Raw genomic sequence first — 25,653 nt, 5'->3', positions numbered from 1 at the left:
CCTAAAAGTTTCGATGCATAACTGTGACGTATATGGACGTAAACGATTTGCATATCAGCTGATCTGTTCAGCAGACTCTCCAATAGCACGCCTCTTACTGTCTTGACGTAGGAATATGAAGATGTTATAAAAAGTGTGTAAAAGTTAGCAGGGAACCAAAATGGTGAGCAAATGGCCGTTTAAGTGTGTGTAGTGCTCGTAACAAGCGTAAAGTGATGTTATTTACAGCTAATGAACTTTAAAAGAGACAGAAGATGGTATATACAAATACCCAATATATTTAAATAAATAACTATTTTGTACACAAGGTATTATGTTACAAATATTTAGTTTTTTTCGGTTTGAGTACATAAAAAAAATGAATTGAATTCGAAGTGAACCCAGGGCTTTTTACATGCAAAGCAAACGCTTTACCACTGAGCTACACCCCCATGACGAATCTGGCACGTTCGGTAACAATCCAAGTAACAAATGTGTACATAAAGCCATGCGCGACAGGATTTGAACTTGCATTTTTCTTTTGATCGATGACAGACACCTTATCCATTAAGTCATATCCATTTAGACTGTTGTTGTTGGGTTTTAAGAGCATCAGCGATTTTCTAGACAAAAAATCCAAGTCTGGAGAAAAAACCAGGCTACTCTCGCCTGAGACCGACTAACTCGGTCACGTTGTGAAAAGAACCCATAAAAATCCTCAAGCCATCGACGGAACTTCAACTGAGGTCTTTTCCACCCGGTGTAGGGATGACGGCGATCCTACCAACTGTGCTACCCACGGGGCATCCATTTAGGCACTGATCTAAGAATACAATTAAATTTTCTATACCATAGTGGTAGAAATTGCCACCTAATCCACGTTTTCATTGCCTGTTCACACTCCTCATTTGAATGAAATTGCTGGCCACAATAGTTGGTCTACAGGGCGATTGGTGAACATTACTGTACATTGGATAGACAGAACGATTGATGGATGTTACAGTTGGTGGACACTACTTGATGTATAACAGCTATGGCAAATGGCGTTTTCTTTCCTTAATTATTCTTTATTGAGGACACCATATAGCTTACCCCCTCAAACTTATTTACTCCTAATATATATGAAATCTGAGGAGAAATGAGACAAATAACTGTTCCAATCAACTCTCGATGGTGTCGACCATCGAGAGTTGATTGGAACAGTTAGTCACGACCAACCAGGTCTGCTTTTAATGGTTTTCAAGTCCTCCACGGAAATATAAGCAAAAAATGGAATTCTTTTGCAATTTACGTCAACAGATAATTAAACGTTGGGTCTTCAAATGTAAATTAATCACTTGTGATGATCGCAAGTTCCCTGGTGTCAAATCGCTTTCCTGTGGCTTCTTATTCGATCTGGCCATGGAGAAGGTGGATGATATTTCCGATTTTCAGAAAGATGCTATCGTTGAAGAATGATTAACAGGAGTCACAGCTGAGAAAAGAAACGAAATCACTGGTGTGTCGAAACCAACCACATCAAAAATATACAATGAGGGGAAGAGGAAGGAGAATGCAGCTCTAAAGGAACAAATGTGGCAAAAAGTTGATACTCCAAGAACGAGACCGCACGAATTTAAAGCGAATTGTGTATCCGAATAGAAAGTTGCGTGTGCAGCAAATGACTGAAAAATTAAATTTATTCAAAAAAGGACCCATGGTCCTTGGAAATGGACCCATGGACCATTTCCAACCGAACTATGGGCAGCAGTTGAAGAATTTGGAACAGTGCCTATCTAAAGCTACTCTTTTCTGTAAAAAAATAGAAAGATTCGAATGGAGTGGTGCCACCAACGGTAAGATTGGACTATGGAACAGTGGAAGAAGATCATGTGGTCTGACGAGTCTCGAGTTCGACTTTTTTGGTCCAATGGTAGGGTGAAAGTGCGGCGTGAACCCCATGAAACCATGCATAGACTGTATCATGTTATGGGGTATGTTCTTGTGGTACGGATTGGGTCCTTTCATACAGTTAGAAGGTCGTGTTACCTCCAATGAATATCCTTCTGTCATATCGAACTAACTTCACCCTGTAGCTCTTCATTTTGATCCTGTTTGCGATGGATTCCTTCAGGACGATAATGCAACTATCCACTGTGTAAAAATTGTACTTGAATGGTTCGAGGAACATTTCGAAGATTTAAAAAATGCATCTACCCTGGCTGCCTAATTCTCTAAATCTGAATCGAATTGGGGAATGCTGGAATACGTTGGAAATGTTTGTTCGACTCTGCAGCTCTCTACCAATCAGAGAAACTAATAAATATCGTTATGGGAAAATGGTTAAATTTGGAGATAGACTCACTCAGACATCTAGTGGAATGCATGTCACAACGTCAACTGGCAGAAAAGGTGGCCATACAAAACATTTGATGAAGGCGTATAGTTTTTTGGCTAGTGAGTGTAGATGTGTGATGATATGTTGGCATCTCTTCTACAGTTTGATGAGATAACTCACTTGAACTGTTTGATTAATAAATTGAATATTATTGAATGTAAACTTTAACATATTAGTAAAACTTCAGATTTGAGATGACCATAAGATTCATTGCAATGGATTCGAAATGTTTTTAACAGCAGATAAAAATTATTAAACTATTAAATATCAATGTTTAGGCACGTTCGCATATATATATGCGCATATTGTCTTCACTATGCCCGTCTATCCGTCCACATGTACCAACTCGATTTCCAGTGAACATATTTTCCAGAAATTTTATATTTGGCACTTATGAACGTGATGTCGTTTGTGAAGAGATACATACACTCAGTGATCATTAAATTATGACCACCCCATCACTATGTCGCATAGCCAGCAGTATAAAAAGCTGAATAGCTTCTACGCTAGGGCAGTGGTAATTTGGATCTGGTCGTGCAGGTCAAAGTGATAATGTAGCAGTTATGGTACGTAGTAAAGATACCGTGGGGTTTCGAAAGGGTATGATTGTCGGGGCTCGTGCATCGGATGCTTCCATATTGATAAGGGCACGTCTTGTTGGTTTCTCACTGCCCACTGTGGTTAAAGTGTACAAAGAATGGTGTCGAATGGCTCAAACTACCTCCCACCGACAGAACTGTAAAGGATTACGCAAGGTGGATGTTCGTGGTGAGCAAAGGATGCAGCGCGTTGCATGGGCTCAACGGTAGATTACTGCGCGACAGTTGGCATTGCAATACAGTATGGGGAAATGCAAGAACAATATTCCAAATGACGATGCACTGCACAATCAGACGTATTGGGTTCAACGGCAGACGATCCAAGAGATGCCCTTCCCTCACCGCCCATCATCGTTCATGGTGAATACACTGGACGACTGGAAACGAGTGTGCTGGTCGGATGAGTCAAAATTCCTGGTGCAACACGAGTCCATGGACTCTATGCATGGTGCCCAGTATGCAGGCAGGTGGCAGTGGTTGCTTAATATGGGGCATGTTTTGCTGCCAAGAACTAGAACCCCCTGGGGCGTATGGACCAATTTCAGTGGTGAGGTTTACCGGCAGCTCTTAGGAGACCACGTGCGCCCTGCCATGTTACAGTTTTTTGCTGGACAGGAACAGGATCTTCCAAGATGATAATGTGCCGTGTCATGGGTTCCCTATGTGCACGAGTGGTGTGAGGAACACAGTGAATGTATCACCCATCTTAATTCTCTTGACCTCAATCCAGTTGAACGCTTGTGGGTTGTTTTGGAACGGGAAGTGAGACGTATGGCACGCAACCCTCATATATTCTGACACTGTGGAAAAAAAAGTATACGGGAGAAGAGTAATAAATATTATACAGTTGTAACTAAATTTAATTGCTAAGTTTACAGAACGTTGAATTACAGCTTTTATATCTTTCTATGAAGTTATGATCTTATTAATTAATTGATAAGGAGAGACTATATTTGCTTTTCATTTCTGTTAATTATACAATCGAATTGAATTGAAAAAAAATCGAACTTTAATTTCGTGACTTTAAGAAACGTTTTCCTACTCCTTTTTCCAAAAATTACAAGAAAACAACTAAGAACTGATCACTATCTTTGTAATGATCTTCAACCGACTGTTTTGTTCCACTCAGTCATTTCTTTGAATGAATGGTGCGTTCCAGGAACGCTTTACATAAATCCCCCGACCAGTACCTAAAAATAACGTTGCGCCTCTTGGAGAGACCCACCAATTTTCCCTGGTATAAATTCGAAAATAACTCAAAATCCCCTAAACGTACTTTTCCTGAAAAGTTGAAATTAAAATCATGGCGTCAAACAAAATTTCTTTCTTTACTTACTAAGGACTCAGGACTAAGGACTAAAGTCAATCTTTACTTACTTAAGGACTCAGCTTACCTATAGTAGTGATAACAGTTATGCAATACAACAAAGCACCAGAAAAAGACCATTGTAATTCTGGATCTTCTGTCTCCTTTCCATCATAACCTTCGTTTTTAACAGCATTCACTACTTCTTGTTCAAACTCCCGAAGTCTCTTTCCCACAGAGCGTTTCCATTTTTCTTCATGGAAGACATTCAAATTATAGTTCATATTCCATAGATCTTCAAGACATTTTCCACGAATGTTTCTAATGGTTGAACGTTGTTCGACTTCGTGTTTGGCTTCCAGAGTCTCGAAAGTTAATGCTCCAACGATGGCATAGCCAACCACAAGTCCACACAATCCCACGTGAGAAAAGAGATGAGTTAGAAATATCCTTCCGTAATGTTTACATTTAGCTAATCTTTCAGCTCGAGAACTCGGCATGCTGATTCCTTCTATCAGTCCAGGAACCTCACAACAACTGGCTATTTTATTCCATCATCGACCCGAGTTACTTGAAAGACACGTGTTCAAACTATCGCTTGAGTTCAGAGAATTTTCTGGAAGGTCAAACGATGTGAAAGAAACTTTGTTTTGCTTTTAGTTTCTCCAGGTTCTTTCGACATCTTCTGATTAGCGTGAGACAAGTTGCCAACATGTGTCGTTCTTTGAAGAGGTTACCACATCAAGGTAGCACGCGTTCAGTGAGGCAGAAGAGCGGGAAAACAGTTATAGCGTGTCTAAGCTACCAACGGACGCAAAATGTGCGTTCTAACCTTCGGTAGCTCGTTCCGGTGATGCTCGTTAGCTAATAAAGGTACAGTGGCTCCACCTTTTGGGGACCTTCAGCAGTTGAGCTGTTTGAAGCATATACAGTGAATCCTGTTAATCATAATTCTTCCCAAGAACAACTTTACATGCAGAATCAAGCTGAAAATTGTAAAATATTTCATAGAAGTATTAATTTCAATCAATTAAAGATGAAATAGTTATGCAAATTCTGTAATTTTGCTTTAATTTAAATATTTAGAAGATTTAAGGAAAGTAGTCCAGGATTTTGATGAGTGGTAAATATGATGATATACACTGTGCTGCCACTTTATTAGGTACATCCCTGCTGTGCACACAAATGGTTTGTCCCACAACGTTGCAAGTCACATGACCACAGCTGTGAATATAAATGCAGCAGAACAACCTTTCTAGTATCAGTTAAGCGTACAAACCGTAGCAAGAATGGGGAAAAGGAGTGATCTAACGGACTTCGAACGTGGCATGGTAGTAGGTGCAAGACGTGCTGGACAAAGCATCTTTGAAATGGCAGTTCTCCTCAACTTTTCACGCACCACAGTTTAAAGCTTGTATCGAGAATGGTGCAACGAACAAACACATCCTCTCTACGGCAGTCCTGTGGAAGAAAATCGCTTGTTGATGAGAGAGGTCAGAGGAGGGTGGCTAGAAATGTGCAAGCAAACAGACGGGCCACAATGTCGCACATCACGTCAGAATACAACCTTGGCGCATAGAACAAAATATCGCAACGTACCAATAGTCGCACTTTGTTTTGAATGGGCTACAACAGCCGACGGCCACATTGCGTACCTTTGTTATCAATGAAGAACAAGAGAACACGCTTCCCGTGGGCACAGCAACACTAACACTGGACTATTGAGGATTGGAAAACAGTTGCTTGGTCTGACGAGTCGAAGTTCCTGGTGCATCATGTTGATGGAAGGCTCAAAATTTGGCGAAAACAACATGAATCCATGGACCCGTCGTGTCTGACGACTACTGTGCAAAGTGGTGGGGGGCGGTGTTATGGTGTGGGGAATGTTTTCTTGGCACATGTTGGATCCATTGATACCCATAGATACACGTCTGAATCTATCGTACCTAAACATCGTTGCTGACCAAGTGCATCCGTTCATGTTGACAGCAACCACCAGAAGTGATCCGTAGCTCTCGTGGGTAGCACAATTGGTAGGATTACTGTCCACTTCCACACGGGTGGAAAAGAGTTATGGGCATTTTTCATCTCTCCTTCTATAGCACACAAAGAACATAAAGTGAAGGAGCAGACTAGAGAACAACCATTGGTGGTAGAATTTCCTTGCTATATCTGCTTGCATTGTTTCGTTTCATTCTGGTGAAACGGAGTTCTGCACAAGCACAGTCTGATACTAACCTATATCAGCAATAATAAGGGGGCATTAGACTCTGTACCACCTCTTCAGATGACTATATTCAGGTTTCTCTCTTCCGACACACCAATACCGGACAAGAATTCGCCTGCAGGCTGTACTAAGAGAACATCACAGGTGGAGATATAGTCATCATGGATGACCTGAATGCAAAAGTTGGAGTGGAGAGACAACAACTAGAATACGTTATGCGTTCGCATGGTTGGGGACCTAGAAATGATGATGGTGACAGGCTGTTGGATTTCTGTTTACGGAACATCTTGGTCATCTTGGTCAAGAAGCGAAAGAGTCACGAAGTGACAAGATACGGTTGGGACGGTCAACAGGAATCCCTCCTTGACTATATACTAGTGGATAAGGAGCGACACAGAAGACTAGTGTACGTCAAGGTCATTCCGAGTGTCTCCCTGGTTAGCGATCACAGGCTAGTTGTTGGAGTTTTAAGATTCCCTAAATTGAAGAGGATCAAAATAAGTGAGCGAAAACTACGGGTCTGGAAGTTGAAAGAAGAGGAAAAAGGGGAGATGTTCAGAGAACAGTTCAGGAAGTTTGTACTTAACACTGTGATGAACAGCGTGGACTCAAAATGGAAAGCTTGCGAAGACTGCATAGTAGGACTGATAGAGCAGGTATGCGGAAGGACAAGCAATAGAAGGAACTGGAAAGAAACCCCATGGTGGAATGATAGGACGAGAGAGGCTGTGAAAAACAAGAATAATGAATTCCAGATCTACTTCCAGAACAGAAATGATGAGAATAAAACCAGCTATGAAACCGTGAAGACAGAGGCCAAGAGGACAGTTAACGAGGAGAGAAGACTGTGGTTGGAACAATGGAGTTGTTATTTGGTTTTTAGGAGCATTAGCAACTAAGGCCATATTGCTCCGGGGATATGCAGTGGTCATTCACTGACCTCTCCGCATCCTCCGCATTTGGTGGTGACGGGCTCGAACCCCGATCTAATCAAGAAGCGTGTGCTACGCACTGCTGCTCCTTCCCACCTGGCTACGGAGGCGCCTGGAACAATGGAGTGAAACACTACGACAAGATATTGCCGGTAATAAAAATATGCTGTATGGTATAGTGAGAGGGAGAAGAGAAGAGCAGAGCAAATACTTGATGGTGAAAATGAGAACCTAATAACCAAGGATGAAGAGATAAAAGAAACATGGAAGTATTTTGAAAATCTGTTGAACGTCCAGGACAGCCAGACAAAAGGGGCAAAGGCAGGGTGATCATAAAAGAGAGGACGAAAGAGACGATACAGAAAGAGACCAGACAGACTTGACATGGAATGAAGTAGCGCAGGCATGGAAATACAACAAGACAGGTAAATCTGCTGGTATAGATGAGATAAACGGAAAGATGCTAAAGCTGTCGTGAATGATGTGCAATGTAGAGTAGCGGAACAACTTGGACAAGACCCGATGAAAAAAACAAATTATGATATTAGGGTCCCCCGTAAATGATTACATCTACCCATATATTAATTTTGTCTGTAAATTGCGTGTGTTCTCTGGTCGATTTGCCTGTTTGCTGGACGAAAAATCGCCAGTTTCTGGGGGAAACCTTGCTATCTACGCCTGAGACCGACTAACTCAGCCATGGAGTGAAAGAAATCCCACTAAAGTACCCCGCGTCATCGACGGGATTCGAATGCCATCAATGACTGGAGGAACTTTTATGGGCTTTTTTTCATTCAAAAGAAGCACCGAAGAACGTCGCCATCCGAAGACTTCATTCATACTTGTCAAGACAATTCTAATTTCGTAGACTGTATTGTCACTGGAGATGAGTGGTGGATGTTTCAGTACGACACAGAGACAAAGTGTCAAAGCATACAGTAGTCTTCGAAATCACCGCTAAGGTCCAGAAAGTTTAATTTACAGAAGTCCAGGATCAAGGCAATTCTGATCATATTTTTCAAAAAAACAGGGTGTGATTCACAAGGCATTTGTACCTGAAGGGGAGCGAGTCAATGCTGCCTTCTACGTACAGGTGCTTCAAAGACTATTGAAGAGCATTTCCCGAGTGAAGTCGCAATTTACAGAGAAAGGCAGCTGGTTCTTGTTGCACGACAATACCCCCGCCCATTCCGCATTTAGTTGTTACGAAGCATCTCTAATGAAATATGGCATTGTACAGATCAGCCATCCACCATATTCTTCCGATCTAGCACCTGCGAGCTTCTTCCTCTTTCCCAAGGTGAAAACTGCCCTCGAAAGATTTCAGAATTTTGAGGATGTAAAGAAAAACGTTATGGTGGCACCAGCTGTATGCTAGCTAAATTTGTGCTCATATAAATTTGATTAATAAAGACAATTTTAGGAAGTATTGCTCAAAAAGAAGTTATGTTTTAGATAAAATAAGTGTTGGTGAGTGATAGGTTAAGATTTGGGTACTAAGGGTAGTTTCATTTTCCGACTGCGAACGTTTTTCTAAATGGCTAAAGCTATACCGTTCCTCAGCCACCCTACTTTCAATCTTGCCTTCTTTCACATAAATGTTAAAAGCTAAAAAAATTTACTTATGGTAGGCATTTGTCAGGGGCTCCTGCGATTTTGGGAAACTAAAACAATAACACGGCTTCACCCCAGTAAATCTGGCCTTGTGATTACTCATCGTCAGTTTTGTATGAACTAATTTGCATATTTCATGCCCTCGTGGGTAGCACAGTTGGTAGGATTGCCATCGTCCCCACACACCGGGTGGAAAAGACCTCAGTTCGACCTCAGTTCGACTCCAGTCGATGACAGTAGGAATTTTTATGAACCTTTTCACAATGTGGCTGAGTTAGTGGTCTCGGACGAAGTCAGCATGGTTTTTTTCTCCCTGAAACTGGTTTTTTGTGCAGCCAAACAGAAAATCGACCTCAGAACACACCCAATTTACAAACACTGTACACGAAGCAATATAGCTGATGCTCCTTAAACTTTTCAACAATAACATATTTCAGAGCTGCATTTTATCCATAAATTCATGCAAATACCTGAAAAATAACCATTAATGTTTGTAGCAGCGAATGAAAGTTAATTAAAGGCAAATCTGTTTAAAATTTTATTATAATCTACATATCTCTACTCAGTGATTTAATAATAGAAAATAATTATTATTTCACACTTTGCACGAAAGGTTTCCATGATGACAATTAAAGTAATATCAGTGCCACCTATAAATATTTTCCACAATTATTCATTTATTCAATGACCGAATTATAAATACTTAGCGTAATTATATTTATTAATTTACTAGAGAGAAACGGAAATAGCAAATAATACTGAATTTTGTGCATATAATAGAAAGAAAAAAGAAAGAAAAAGAAAAAAAAAAGCGTGGTCAACCGATTCTTCAAAAATTCAACCGAAATTAGTACAAGGGCACCAATCTCAATTTAGCTGTCTACATATTCGTTTCATCTTCTGTGGCACCTGACTACAAACATTCATCGTCATGTTTTGCTGTATTTCACCCCTCTTTCTCTCCTGCACTAGCGGTAGGAGGTAATCAGCAGTAATCATTGGATAATATTCTAGGCTCAGGAAATAGTTGCACTGACAACACAGCTGTCTACAGCAGGCTTAGCAATCCTGACTATGCCGATGATAATTAGAGAGCCGAATGCCATGTGGGCGAGTCAGCCATTGGCATGCAGATTGAAGGCCTTGTTTCCTGTCGTTGAATCTATTTCAAGTTCACTAAGCTGTTCACTGTGTCAAACGCGAAAATCGAGGCAATCTGAATGTGGGAGCCTCCCCTTCATGCTTGTCAAAATATAACAGCCGGCCAGTATTTTGATTAGTCTCTGGAAACGATGATGCACTTCTGTTTTATTATTAGAACTTATCTAAAAGGATAGATAGATTAATGGATATTTATTTAATGAAAATGAAAATTAATTGAGTCATGTTGCAAATGACTCGCACTAGAATCTTTAATAAACATGATTATAATATTTTTTTATTATACACTCATTAGAACTTTTCACATTTCATCTGCATTGTAGCTTCAACATTGAGCATTTTAACATATAATAGTAATAGAAGATAGATTTTTTTCCACACATTTGTTGTTGTAGGGTTTTAGAAGCATCAGCAACTAAGCCCATAATGCTCCGGGTATATTGTCTGTAAATTGCGTGAGGTCGATTTTCTGTTTGCTGGACGAAACATCTGAGTTTCCGGGAGGGAAAACCATGCTTCTTTCGCCTGAGACCTCATCCACCTTTTGAAAAAGGTCCATAAATATTCCTCCCGTCTTCGACGAAACTCGAGGTCAGGTCTTTTCCATCCTTTGTGAAGAGGAGGACGATGACGATTCTACCAACTGTGCTACCCACGAGAGCTCTATAACTTCAATAATTATTGATTGGGGTTTGTTTACAGACTAGATAATACTTCATCCAGATAGATAAATAAATTTAAAAAGGAAAGCAGCCTATACATAGCCCGCGTGAGGAACACAGTTGGTATAATCACCATCCTCTCCACACCGAGTGCAAAAGGCCTGAGTTCGAATCCAGTCAACGACGCGAGGAATTTTTATGGGCCATTTTTACAATATGGATGAGGAAGTTGGTCTCAGGCGAAGGTAGCATGGGTTTTTCCTTCGGGAAACCTGCGTTTATCGTCCAGCAAACAGCAAATTGACCACACAAGACATGCAATTTTCAGGCATATACAGTGCAATATGACCTAAGATACTGATGCGCCTAAAATCCTTTAACCAGCCGATATACTGGCATCATACGAACCAGCCGATATACTGGCATCATACGAATATAATTCAATCACGTGATATGCATATTAGTGGTCATGTACGTTATTCTATGGACATAGCCAGCTCTTGATCGTTGTGCAACATGCAAATAATAAGGAGAGGGAGTACCTCCCCATCTTGCATATAATAAGCATTTTTTCCTTGTAGATAACTAAAACTATTTCATATGCTTAGATGTGAGTCTGTGGTAACCATACCATTCAAAGTTCCAACCACTTCATCAGAGAATATATATTTTTTAAATGATAATACCAAGCACGAAAGGTATTGGATCCCTAGTACTTATTATCGTGCATGGGTGAAGGTTCAGCACATGAAAGAATATATTTGTTCACATTACACTTGAATTTCTGAAGAGTGAATTTTTCAGGAACTACATGTATGAAGGGAAGTTGTTCAAGAAAGCGGACTTTAAATGAAGAAAAAAGTTGGGTCAATGAATTTAAATTTTGACAGTAAAAGGATGCTCACTGGTTGTGGCATGTTCGGATTAGTTTGGAAGAGAGAGAGAGAGAGAGAGAGCAGGAATTATAGAAACCAATTCAGAAGAACAGTGCCCACGATGCAGCAGAAACGAAGAGTCTATGAGACAGAGAGTGGAGAGATTCTGTTAGAGATGGGTATTAATTAACCTAATTGCACTCTTTTGAATGGAATCTAGAAGCCCGAGAGAGATTTTGGAGGCATGGCCCTCGACGTGACACAATGTTCCATGGTAGTAGGACGGATTTGCAATTTGCACAGAGTGAACAGCTGTTTGGAAGAAAAGTGAGGCCAAGAGCAAAAGACAAAACAGTATTAGATACAGAGGAAGCAATATTTGTGATGTGCTTATGCGAAGAGAGAAATTAGAATTCAAGATAATCCACAATAGAGCTGTGTGATCTTGTTTAGAAATCAGAATGTCATCGAAGATTAGCATGGGAGCAGTAGAATCCTTTTTGCGAGATATAAGACAGTACGGAGTTTTAGAAGGATTGAAATCAACTAAGTTATCCTTGTCCCACTGGATACTTACTTAGAGATTAACATTTTAGGAAAGTGGATATTCGAATTCAGGCTGTTTGAGCAGGGCAAGGTTTCTCAAATTGGAAGATGGAATGTACTATCATCAAAAAAATTATCGATAGGATGTCCAGTGAATGGAAGAAGTTCATTAATATACAAGAAGAAAACAGTGGGAGAGAGAACTGAACCTTGAGGAACACCTGAATTAGTGGAGAAGTTAGAAGACAGAGAGCAATCTACCGTCATCCGCAGAGAGCGGTCAGAGAAGATCTTTATGCCAAACACGATCAAAAGCCTTTAAAATGTCAAGGGCAACTACTTGAATTTCACCAAACTTTTCATTGAATTTGACCATAGATGAGTAACATAAATCAATATATCACCAGTGGATCGACACTGACAGAATCTCTTCTGGCGATCATTGAAGAACCTTCAGACGACGGTTTCTAGATAGTTTAAGAGTTGGCGGTTAATAGATTTCTCCATTACTTTAAAAAGAGTAGAAGTAAGTGCAATGGGATGATAATTGAATGGGAAGGATTTGTCACTTTTTTTAGGAATTGGCTAGATATGAGCAAATTTCCAAGCAGAAGGGGAAATGTGGAATAAGAAATCGAAAAAAGGCGACACAGAACAGGATTAAGGTAGCCCTTTTATGGCTTCAAGAATGTTCAAGATTCTTCAGGCACCATTTTGACGGAAGACCAACCACAGGAGACATTGAATGGAGTGTACTGGGAATGGTAGGAGTTAACCAAGAACATCAATAGAAGAATTGGAAGAAAAATAGAATTCTAGCAGGTAACAAAATTATCTTTGGCTAAAGTGGCAATAGAACTATTTGGTTTTGACAGACAGGGGAATAGAGATGGGTAAAAGTATTTGCCGATATCTTTGGCAAGAGACCAGAATGCTCGGGTACCATATGGGCAAAAACAAGTTTCTACTCTTAGCCTATTCAAAATCTAGTTTGGACTGATTAATAACTACTTTATAATAGTTGTCAGCCGGGCCGGCTTTAGGGTAAGGCCGAGTAGGCACTGGCCTAGGGGCGCCAGGGTTTAGAGGGTGCCAACACGTTCTCCTCCTTCCAAAAACAAAGCTCGCAAGAAAAATCAATGTGGCCTAGGAGCGCCATCAGTCAGTGTGTCCTAGGGGGGCAATGTACCCTTGAGCCACCCTGGTTTTGAGCATTTGGGGTAGGCAGAAAATTAAGGTGGAGATTTGGATGTAAGCCAATTGCGTTATGCCACAATCGAGTACTTTTATTGGAAAACCAAGGTGTAGATAGAGGACGAGATTTTAAGGTGAAGTGGTGAACAAAGGATTTCGTCCCTACAAGAATAATTGCACTGACACGATCTGAGCAAACGTTGATATCAGCAGAAGTTTTGAAACAGTAATCCTATCAAGGAAAAGAAGAAAAGAAATCTCGCAGGTCATCCCATTTTGCATTCTAGTAATGTTAAACAACGCGAGGTTGAGAATAGCCACGAGAGAAAGGCTCCATTGGAGAAGGGACTATCACCAAGTTGTGATCTGAGGCGCCTAGAGAACCATTCACCTCGATCATGTGCGGACATCTCGTGTAAGCACACCATCTTGATCTTTTTCCGACGAGTTAGTCAAAAAAAAATCAAAAGTGTTGGCTGTGTGGTTAGGATTGTCTGGTAGGTTAATGAACAATTTGTGTGAGGTCATTAGTAATTGCAAAAGCCTCAGCATATAGACCAGCTGGGTCAGTGTGACTAGAAAATGAGACCCAGCCGATTTGTGAAAGTTAAAATCACTAAGGAAATTTACCTCACTGTTAGAAAAATTGGACTCGAGAAAGTAATGTTTCGAAGAGAGGAAGTCAAAGAGTTCCAGGTGATTAGTGGAGTTAGGAGAACAATAGAGGCAACAGATGAAATTGACACAATGAGGTAGAGAGATTTTAAGCCAGAGAGGATCGAAAAGAGGAGATTCCAAATTTTTATGTTTCTGACAGGGAATATTCGAACAGACATATGCACAAGTACTGCCTCTAAAGCAAAAGGAATCAATATTAGGACAACTGAGATGAACAGTGGTTGAATCAACCACTGCTCATCTCAATTGGGATTCTATCTGAAAAAAGTACGTGGAATCTGGAAGGCTGTGAGTGGAATTGGGCATCATTGCGATTCGAACCGAGACCTCTTATATCTGTTAAATGAACGAGGATGTATTTGGGAGGTATAGATCTTTTTGCCGAAAAGTTTGTACTGTTAGTCTGACAATTCATGGTGTATTCAGTAGTAAGAAAAGTTGGGGAGGATATGCTATGTGTAGTAATGAAATTTTTGGATATGGCATACACTCAGCAAGAATATATCCAACTCCTTGACATAACGTGGCCTCGACAATGCCAGGTTGAGCCAGTATAAAGGGGAAAAAGTCGTGAGTCTGCGGGTTGAAGTGGAAGTAAATTTTTTGGTGGTCGGAGTTCGCATCTTGTGGTAACTGAATGGTCACTTCCTATTTCTTGGCCGCAACTGAGTGGTCACTTCCTATATGCCTATATAGGTGTTGTATTTCACGATTCGCGACCCACTAGTCGGACTTCCTCGAGTCATTATCGGGCTACGTGGGGCCAGCGAGATTATACACTACCTGATCCCAAGACTCCTAGAGAGTTACCCATAGGTTGGGTCCGGTGGACTATCTATCTATCGGCCAGCCTGCGAAAACCGTTTTAGAGCTGTACCCTCGAAATGTAAAGATTTTATCTCGCCCTGATATCCATCATAACCTCAAAAGACATCAATCATATTGCATGATGGAAAAGATAGGGGGAGGTTGCTGGATGTTTGCTCTGAAGACTAAACATGGGTTCCACCACTTCAAGCCTCCAATAAGCAAAGTGGCGGTATTGCTTACATCTGTTAAATGAACAGATGAGAGTCATCTACTACCTAGTATTGCCTGTATAAGATGTAGATCTTAAAAATAAAATAGAAATATCTGTTTTGCTAAAATAAATCCAGGAAGGGCGGTGGAAAGGGAGCATTAAGTTTAAAAATAGTGAGTATTAAGATTGGATATTTAGTTTTAATGTAAATAAGTTTGAAGAAACACTGGATTTGAGGATGGGAAAGCATATTTATGCATATATAAATAAAAATAAATTTTCTGTTTATACTGCGGGACGACCAAATGTTCAGAGGAGTTTACAAGATACACAGAATACAAGAAACAGCACCGTATTCAGCAGTCACGGGTTTGAACCCCGGTCACTCAAGGCACGTGTACTTATGCACCCGTGCGCCTGACCACTAGGCTACTTAACATATAAGTTAAATATATGCATAAACAAGTAATTTCGAGTAATATAGAGAGCAAACAGGGACAGCGGTCAGCACTAGGAAAGGAGTACCATTTGAGAACAGGTGAGAAAGTGTTTCTGAGGGCAAGAACAATAGGATCGTAAAATGGGATTACGAAGCGCCTCTTTTGACCTAAGCCACCGTTAGGAAGTAAACAGGAAATGAATAGACGTCCAGTGTTTTCGTCAAAAGAAAACGGCGTCGGGGTGGCTAATATTTTGGCAAGTTAGCTATATTTAGCAGAGAAGGTGTGAACACGAAACGGAGTGTTTTAGGGGTGACTGGTAAACATGAAAAGGTCATACTGCCATGTGAAAAAAAATAAGAAATTTCTAGAGAAGGGTTGGTTTGTGCACTAGGGAGTCAGCTGTGGTAAGTTGTTTTAGCAAATAGAAAGGAATAAAAAATTAAACAGTATGGGGATTGGTTGGAGTCCTTGGGGGAGGCGTTCCAAACTTGAGAGAAAAAGAAAAGTTAGGGGGGAGAAAAGGGAGAAAGTGTCCACTCTGTATCTGACTTCTCTGTGGTATAAAGGGGAAAAAGTCGTGAGTCTGCGGGTTGAAGTGGAAGTAAATTTTTTGGTGGTCGGAGTTCGCATCTTGTGGTAACTGAGTGGTCACTTCCTATTTCTTGGCCGCAACTGAGTGGTCACTTCCTATATGCCTATATAGGTGTTGTATTTCAGGATTCGCGAATGACCCAGGGTACTAACAGTCTCCAACGTGAAGGTGTAAGCTTCTAAATAGTCTCAAGAACCTAAAGTCCATTTACTAAACAAAAATTCAACGTTGCTCAAATATTGTTTGAAATTAAGTGAAAGAGCTAAAAATACAGACAGGAAGCTAGGACCTCTATCAAAAAAGAGGTTATTGTTCCGTTGTATAATTCAATGGTTAGGCTACGACTTACAGGTTTGGAAGCCTCATTTTAGGAAGGATGTGGGTGGGTTCTGAATGGGTGTAGAGAAGAGCAACAAGATTAGTTTTGCAAGAAGACCGAATTGGACTTTTTAAAGCTTAAATGGATTGAGCAAAATAAATATTGGTATCGTTCCTGCTCTAGCTCAGACGACGCGCATAAGGGGACAAAATTTAATTGAAAAGGATGGTTGCAGGATAGATATGCAGAAATTTCTCTTTAGTCAAAACATAATTGATTGTGGAATAAACTTCTATCTCAATTTTTGGAAGTGGGTGGCTTGAATAAATTTAAGGAGGGATTGGACAAATTATTAGAAGGAACAGATAAACGAACTGGATAATTTTTTATGGCTGACCTCCTGATATTGTATAAACTTGTTTCCTTGCATCATTTCCACTACTGATAATACTAAGATGACACTTATCTAAAATTGAAGTACACCGATCCTTACAAAGTACACGTTTTCTTTACTTAAGGTGCCATCGAATAGAAAGCAGTACAGTGTTTAAGTTTTTTCAAATTTATAAATTATCCAGAAAAGTACTCTAAAATGCGAGATTTTATGGAGGTGTATCAGTGGTTGAGCAGTTTTAGAGGAGCACATTTCAATAAATATTAAGCACAACAAATTGAACTTATTTGCATCTATAAATGACGACACAATATCAATTTAAATGGCGTGTCATCATGTGATGAATAACAGAAATTATCCAATGACACAGTATTGAGAAACGATCTGCATCACAAGAAAAGAAGAGTGCAGGATCGTGTCAAGACGTTGCCTGAAAAGAATGCTAAAATACAAATTTTACCATTCTTGGTCTGTCCAGTGAGTGGCTACTTAATTAAGTACGACTGACAAACAGTGGGTCACACTTTAGCCCTCAGAACAGCCAGAATTTCCCGTCGCACGGACTGAACAAGGCATCCATGCAAAAGGGTGCTGATTCATGTTAACTCAACTGATTCCCACAGTTGCAAATTGGATGATTTTGGATCTCCTCTTCGCAGAGCTCATTCCATCTCGTCCCACAGTCATTCAGACTGAATTGAGATCTGCTAAATGGGGAGATCACTACAGCAAGTTGAATTCACTCTAATGTTCCTGGACCAGTTCTGTACAATTCTGGCCTTGTGGCCTGTTGAAAGGACTTTATCACAGATGAATACGCAGCAGCCATGAACAGATGCGTCTGGTCGTAAACATTTCCACATAACCTGTGACATCCATATTTCGAAATATATTGGCGCCTCTCCACTGGTGTCAACTACCATGCCACTCTCAAACTCAGTTCTTCTGTCTTATCGATTCTTGTATTGAATTGCAAAAATACGGCATCCTTATGTATCTGCTCATCTGCCTAGTATTCATGTACTCAACCCACCAAATAAACCGCACTAAATCGAAGCTATGCCATCCTTTCAGCTTGACTTAAAACGTGCAATCTTAAAGGATGTCCAAGAAACTTAGATATTGTGTATCAGCCACAGCGTGATGAAAATGAGGGCTTCTCAGTTTTCCGAAAAAGAAAGATACGTGATCTCTTGTAGCTCATATCACCTACTTTCAGCACATTTTTATTGTGGTACCAATTGTGGTCTTTGCAGTACCTTAAATTTCCGTGTGTCACTCTTAACACTAAACACAATTGTTATATTAACTTTATACTTTTTAAAATAAAGGTATGACTGTTGTTTACGTCATATTTTTACCTCTGGCCTTAATTTATAATCTTTCTAGGGTTATCCTTAGCGTTTGAATTCAAACACGCAGATAAACAGGCTGAATTTCCCAAAAAAACACGAATGGTGATATAATTTATATGTCAGCTTACATAACAGCCCATGCTCTGGTCTTCTCACACTCAGGTCTTTTCCACACTGGGTGGGAAAGACCTGAGTTCGAATCCAGTTAGTGAATTGAGAAATTTTTACGAGTATATTTCACAAAGTGGCTGAGTTAGTCGGTCTCAGAAGAGGACAGCATGTTATTTTATCCCAAAAACACGGGTTTTTCATCTAGTAAAACAGCAAATAGACCACAGAACACACGCAATTTAGAGACATATTATCTAAGGCACAACGTGGCCTAAATTTCTGACGTTTCTAAAACCATACAATAACTAATCAACATAATAGCCATCACCAATATTATCAACAAGAGAAGCAGCCTTTTGATTGCTAATAAAGATGCCTATATCTTCAAGAAAAGGGTTCTTGCCCATGTTTCTAAGATTCGTTGGTTGTTACTTAATACACCACCACCTAAAAATAACATTTCTCTCTCAATAAAAAATAATTATGCATTATACAGGGATAACAGGGCTACAGTAATTCGATTACAGGCAAAGGAGCAGAGCTTTTAACAAAAAATTAGTGTGTGCCCCTGAAACCACATGTAAATCACACATAGGTTGTCTGCAGTAGCAGTAGTAGGGTTTATTATATATATATATTTTTTGGAAACATCAGTGACTAAGACCAAATTGCTCCGTGTATATTGTCTGCAAATTGCATGCGTTCTGAGGTCGATATTCTGTTTGCTGGACGAAAAACCGAGTTTCCGGGAGAACAAACCATTATGCCCTCACTTGAGACCAACTAACTCAGCCACGTTGCGAAAAGAACCCATAAAAAGAACCATCGAAAAACCGTTGCAGTCAATGTCCTAAGACACCTGTAGCCAACCACCTACTTTTAACATCATGGTTGATGGCACTTTCTTCTTCTGCTGGTAAGTTTTATGTTCACAAATGAAAAGGAATGGAGCAGAGGTACTGTAAAGGATTTGACATTTCAAACAACTTGTATTGATACAATATCTGGTCGGCCTGCCGTTCACTTTAGTTACATAATGTAAACTCGTCAGTAGAATTGCAACAAATTTGTGATAACAGAATGGCAGAATTTTGTTCCTTTCCTCAAAGTAATCAGTTTAGCTATTCATTGTGCGAATGCCTGCCCCGACGTTTCAGTTTGTCCCAAAGATGTTCAACGGTGTTAAGGTTGGAGCTGGGTCAGTCTTAACCGTTATTAATGAAAAATAACGGTTGAGACGTCATCTAGTGGTGCCATCTCGTGTCGACTCCAAAAACTACCACTAACACTAATCGTAAGTCGAAGTTTCTTGCATCCTATGCCTCTGATGCAAGAAAGCAAGCTTATGCAGCATCAGCCAAAGGAAAAAAAAACTACCCCCATTTCACCCCTCTATTTGTTCCAAATACCTGTATAGCTCAGCCTTAAATTTATTTAGGCTATCAACTTCCACAACAAGGGATGGAAGTCTGTTCCACCAACCAACTACCCACTGGGTAAAGGCAAACTTCCGCACATCTATCCTCCATCTGTCTTTCCTCAATTTGAATTTATGCCCTCTCAGGGATTATTCTGAACAAGAGGAAGAATCCCACCAGCTTTCAGCATGCTCAAACCATTCAAGGCTTTATACACCTCAAACAGAACACCTTGCTACTGCCTAGTACCAGACACTGTAATTTGCAAAAATTAAGCCTTTCTTCGTAAGGACAGCCCTTTGTTCAATTCACTAATCTTGTTGCCCTTCTCTGTACTCGTTCCAACAGCTCTACATTCTTCTTGAAATGAGGCCTCCAGACCTGTATACAGTACTCAAGATGTGGCCTGACCATTTCCTTATACAAGGGGATAATCACCTCCTTATCCCTGCTAGAAAATTTCCTGTATATCATTGACAAGGCACCATGAGCTACTCTTGCAGACCATCTACACTGCTCAGAAAACTTCATATCTGCCTGCACAATTATCCCCAAGTCCTTTTCGTTCTCTACCACTGTCAGTGTAGTACCACAGAGTTGATACTTTACTCTGGGGTTACTCTCCCATATGTGGTACTTTACATTTGTCAATGTTAAACTGCATTTGTCATCTCTCAGCGCATCTGCTCAACTTTTCTAGATCCTGTTACAGCAGCGTACTGTCCTTAACAACCATGCCAACCTTCGTATCGTCTGCAAACTTGGACATTAAGCTTGATATACCATCATCAATATCATTTATAAATACAGAAAACAATAATGGACCCAACACTGAAACCTGAGGGACTCCACTAATAACATTATTCCATGATGAGTAGTGTCCATTGATTACCACTCTCTGTCTTCTCCCCCTCAACCATCCCTTTATCCATAGAAGCAATTTGCCTCCAATGTCACACTGCTCCAATTTGTTCAGCAGTCTTCCATGTGCAACAGTATCAAAAGCCTTTCTAAGATCCAAATTTATAATATCAAAGTTATTCCCTGTATCCAGTTCCTTTGCGACCACATCATAGTATCCAAGCAAATTGGTCAGGCAAGACTTTCCCTTAACAAAACCATGCTGTGTCCGAGCTATAATTGAAGTCTTGTCTAGATGACCCTGCAGTGCTTCTATAACCAGTGCCTCCATTAATTTTCCTGGAACAGAAGTTAAACTCACAGGTCTATAATTATTTGGGTCATCCTTTGATTCTCCTTTGTGAATTGGGGTCACATTTCCACATCTCCAGTCCATGGGTACCTCCCTGAGTCCAAAGAAGCTCTCATAATTATGGCTAAGAGTTTGCTTACTTTCTTTGCTGCCTCCTTTAATATAATTGGATAGATCCCATCCACCCTGGGTGGCTTTTTTATGTTTATCTTCAACAATTTCTCCTCCACTTTCCTCTCAGTTATTACAAAATCATCTAGCTCACTGCCAGAGTTTATTTCACCTCTGGCATTCCCCTCCCTGAATAACTCCTCATGGGTGAATGTAGATGCAAAATACTCATTTAGTTTGTTAGCCACCTGAGCAGGATCATCAACAGTTGAACCATCAATATCCAGTCGACCAATCTGATTCATCCCTTTCCTTCTAGAGTTTACATAGGTAAAGAACTGTTTTCTGTTTTTCTTTGAATCCTTTGCCAAGGATTTCTCATAATCTGCCTTTGCCTGCCTAATCTCATTTGTGACTTGGTTACAGACCAACTTATATCTATCATAGGCTTCCATGTCACCCATTAATTTATATGTATCCCATGCATTTTTCTTCTCTGCCATAGATCTCATTAGTTCATCTGACATCTATTTAGGCCTAAACCTTGAACAATATTTCTTAGTTGGTATGTAAAGCCTAGTAGCTCCCAAGATAAATTCTTTGACTGCTTCCCATTTTGAATTTTCTGTTGGTAACATCATCAGTTGGTCCCACTGTATAGAATTTAAATACTGTCTCAGACCACCATAATCGCCTTTGCAAAAGCAAAAACCCTTCCCTTTACCCCTGATGGTAGTTACCTCTTTGGGTAAATCCCACTTCAGCACACTGTGATCACTGCCACCTAGTGGTTCATTTATATGTAGATTCTTAATGCATGAAGAATCACTACTGATAATCAAATCAAGAGTATTGCTCCCTCTAGTTGCCTCCCGAACATGCTGATTTAGAAAACAATCATCCGATAAATCCACAAAAGCCTTTCTAGTGTGTGAATGACCCACCCACAAATTCCAGTCAATATCTGGGATATTAAAATCCCCCATTATAAGACTCTCTGATTTACTGGCTAATTTATTTCCCTGTACAGTTTGTTACTATATTCATCAGAGTCATTAGGCCTATAACACACTCCTACTGTCAATTTTGATCTCCCAATGCTTATGTCACACCAAACTGACTCGACACCAGGAGCGGATTAAGGTCGGTTGAGGCTCCGGGCGCAGAAGAAAATATTGGGCCCCTTGAAAAAAAGAGAGAGACAGGGAAAATAAAAATACATGTTAACCATTTTTTTAAATAAATAAAAAATATTATGTACTATTAATGTTTTATTTCCAGTAAAATTTGAATATAATATAATTAATAATAACATAATAATAATCACAATGTTTTGAACTAATAGTTGAACATATTAGGTTTAACTATTAGTTGAACTAATATGTTCAACTAATTTGTTGGGGTTTTGCGTGGGCCCTTCAGAAGTCGGGGCCCAGGGCGCGTGCGCCCGGTGCACCCGCCGTTAAATCCGCCTCTGCTCGACACTGCACTGTCCAGCAACAGTGCAGTGTACTAGGTGGTTCCAGCAAGCTTTCCTGACATTTCATGGTATCTAACAGTTAGGAATCATGAAATACCTTATTTATGCCATTCCAAACTCTGCATTAGGGAGAATAAATATACCCCTCTTCTACTGTTGAACTCGTGACTGTACCTGATGAGAAATGGACAGAAGGTTCTGCTGCCTACAAAAAGAACTGGTTGAAAATATTCCATGGTAGGTCTGCATTATTATTAGGGCCAAAGGCAGCTCAATACCTTATTAATTTGTTGATTAAAACTCTTTTTTTTTTCCCAAATGTGATAATGTCTAAATAGTTTTAGCAGGTTAATATATAACACCTAAAAAATACCATTATCATTGGCAAACTGAGAATATTTTTTTAGTATGAATTTAACCCCGGGGGCCCACATCTGGTGAGTATGGGCTTGGCACAACCAGGGTCCTGAGCTGGATATCATCATTCTTCTCTTTCTTGGTGATTCCCTTCTACTTTTGACACTCTCTCTCTCTCTCTCTCTCTCTCTCTTAGGGTAACTCGGGATTTTTTTTTTTGGCTGGTGCAGCATAAGCCTCAGGCTTCCTTGCACCATACAGCTAATAATAATAATAATAATAATAATAATAATAAATAAGTGGTAAACTCACCATCCAGTTCTTTTCCTTGCTAAATGCAGTAATATATATTAAAAGTTATCACAGGGAAGGCAGCATAATGCCTTTTTCAGTAGAGTTTCTCTTGTACAAGTATTTTACTAAAATACAACAGCTACTTGGTTTGGTGCAGACTTTTATGAGATTAAAGCCTACAGTGATGAAAACTAATCTTCAGTAGGTTTAATTAGGGAAGGCTATGTTATACAACTAGTAATATTTACTAGCATGGTTGAAATAATATGAAAAGCTATGTACATTTTACTAGATAAGCTTAGGGTTAGTTGAGTGATTGTTTTTGAACTTTATAGTGTAATGGCTGCTTTAGCTGAAATCTGCCAGTTTGTTTAAGATCAATTTTGATTGTATGTCTTGAATGTTTGTGGGCCAACTTGCTTGTTTTACAAGCCATAAATCCTCTGAGACTGGCTAACAGCCTTGATTGAAAAATCCTTTAAAATATCCACTCTCTGATAGCATATCAACCTGAACTACTCAAATGTGTAGCACATGGAAAATTCAGTATATTTTCATGAAGGATCTACACTGAGTGGCCATTTCATTAGGAACATCTACCCTTTTAATGAAATGGAGTCCCACAGTATCCACCAGCATCATGTGTTTGAATCATGTAATATAAAGCAGGTGGGCAAATACAGAGGGATGCCATACGTGTGCAGTTTTGTCCAAGAATAGGTAAGACAAAAGATTTAAGTGATTTTGAAAGTGACATATTGGTTGGTGCCAGATGTGCAGGCATAAGTATCTCAGAAATTGCAATAGTGTTGTCTTCATGTATGAGTATATCAGATATATTGAGATTGGTCCAATAAACAGATGACATCCAGCTAACAGCAACCCTGTGGTTCGAAACAGCTTGATGCAAGAATTCAGCAGAGGCTGACAAGAATTGTGCAGGGTAACAGAAAGGATACAGTGTAACCTTTCTGTTACCCTGCCACAACTCAACCTTATTGTGGATGTGGTATCACAGCCAACAACTGAGGTGGGTTCCATCCCTACATGAAGGTACGATATGCAGTGAGTTCGGGAACATCAACACTGGACAATGGAGGATAGAAAAAAAAAGTTGCTTCATGTGACGAATTGCAGTTTCTACTGTTTCATTGTAATGTGAGGACTATCATCGTGGGTAGTACACTAGTTATAATAATCACCGTTCCCACACCAGGTGGGAAAGGCACAGTTTCGAACCCCATCAGTGACGCAAGGGTATTTTATGAGCTTTTTTCACTCCATGGATGAGTTAGTTGGTCTCAGCCAAGGACAGTAAGGTTCTTCCTGGAAACGGATTTTGCCCGGAAAAACGGGCAAACCAACCAGAGAACACACAAAATTTATGGACATTAATGCACACTTGTAGATGAGGTATTTCTTGGCTGGCCTTCAGTATATGACAATTTTAATGGGAGAAGAAGAATATGGCAAAAATAGTATGAGTCTATGGGCCCATCTTGTTAAGAGTCAATATGTAGGCTGGCAGTGGCTGTATAATAGTGTGGGGAATGTTTTATTTGTATGGTAAGTATAGTATTTGTATTAGTAATAGTATTTGTATTTGTACTAGTATTTATTTGATACCAGTAGAGAAACATTTGGATGTCACAAGATATCTGTAAATTGTTTCTGACCAGGTGCCTCCCTTTTTGGCTGTAATGTATTTGACTGTGAATGGATTCTTCCAGCTGGATAATACACTATGTCATAAGGCCAGAATTTTAAAAAAACTGGTTCAAAGAACATAAGAGTTAACACAGATCACTGCAGGAGTCCCTAATCATCAGATCTCATTCCAGTTGAGTACTTGGTGGATGAGCTTGTCAGAGTAGAGATGTACAACCGTCTAATTTTCAAAAACTATGAGAAGCAACTGACATGGGCCAGCATAACTGTGGCATGCCTGAGACCTTGTTGGGTCTATGCCATGGTGAATGCATTCTGTTCCAAGGGCTAAAGGGTGCTTACTTGCTACTAGGTAGGTAGGTGTACCCATAAAGGAGCCACTCAGTGTATCCATCACTCAATTTGTTCTTAATTAGCCAACCATGTCAGTAATACAGACACAAATTCTAACCTTTCTCACAGTTCAACATAAATACCCTTGGCTTAGAAGTAATCAGTCAACATCTAAAGGTCAACATTATTTAGGGTCAGATTGAGAAATATGATGCAATGGGGAAGTTTTGTAGAGGAAGACAAAGTTGTATGTTGAAACTCTTGAAAGCATTTCTTCAGAGAACTGTGGCTCCTGTCAAGTGTTCATTGCTGTAAGAAAATAGCATATTTTTAAACAACTTAGCACAAAGATAGGACTTTTTTCAGTAGTGGAAAACTGAAGTTCATTTCATTT

General features: G+C 39.9%; 1 protein-coding gene across 1 annotated transcript in view; it reads right to left on the bottom strand.

Moving 5' to 3' along the window:
* Positions 1-5,068, bottom strand: part of LOC150088961 (potassium channel subfamily K member 18-like) — a 69,327-nt gene extending 64,259 nt beyond the window's left edge. The window contains exon 1 of the mRNA XM_090370971.1: positions 4,350-5,068. Coding sequence (XP_090227097.1) covers positions 4,350-4,761 — 412 coding nt within the window. The 5' untranslated portion in view covers positions 4,762-5,068. The remainder of the gene's footprint in view (positions 1-4,349) is intronic.
* Positions 5,069-25,653: the final 20,585 nt, after the last annotated feature.

This window comes from Mastigoproctus giganteus, chromosome 3, assembly GCF_048544385.1.
Source record: "Mastigoproctus giganteus isolate SK-2022 chromosome 3, ASM4854438v1, whole genome shotgun sequence".
Classification (NCBI taxonomy): domain Eukaryota; kingdom Metazoa; phylum Arthropoda; class Arachnida; order Uropygi; family Thelyphonidae; genus Mastigoproctus; species Mastigoproctus giganteus.
The sequence above is the reverse complement of the archived record's forward strand: the minus strand, read 5'-3'. Positions and strand labels throughout refer to the sequence as shown.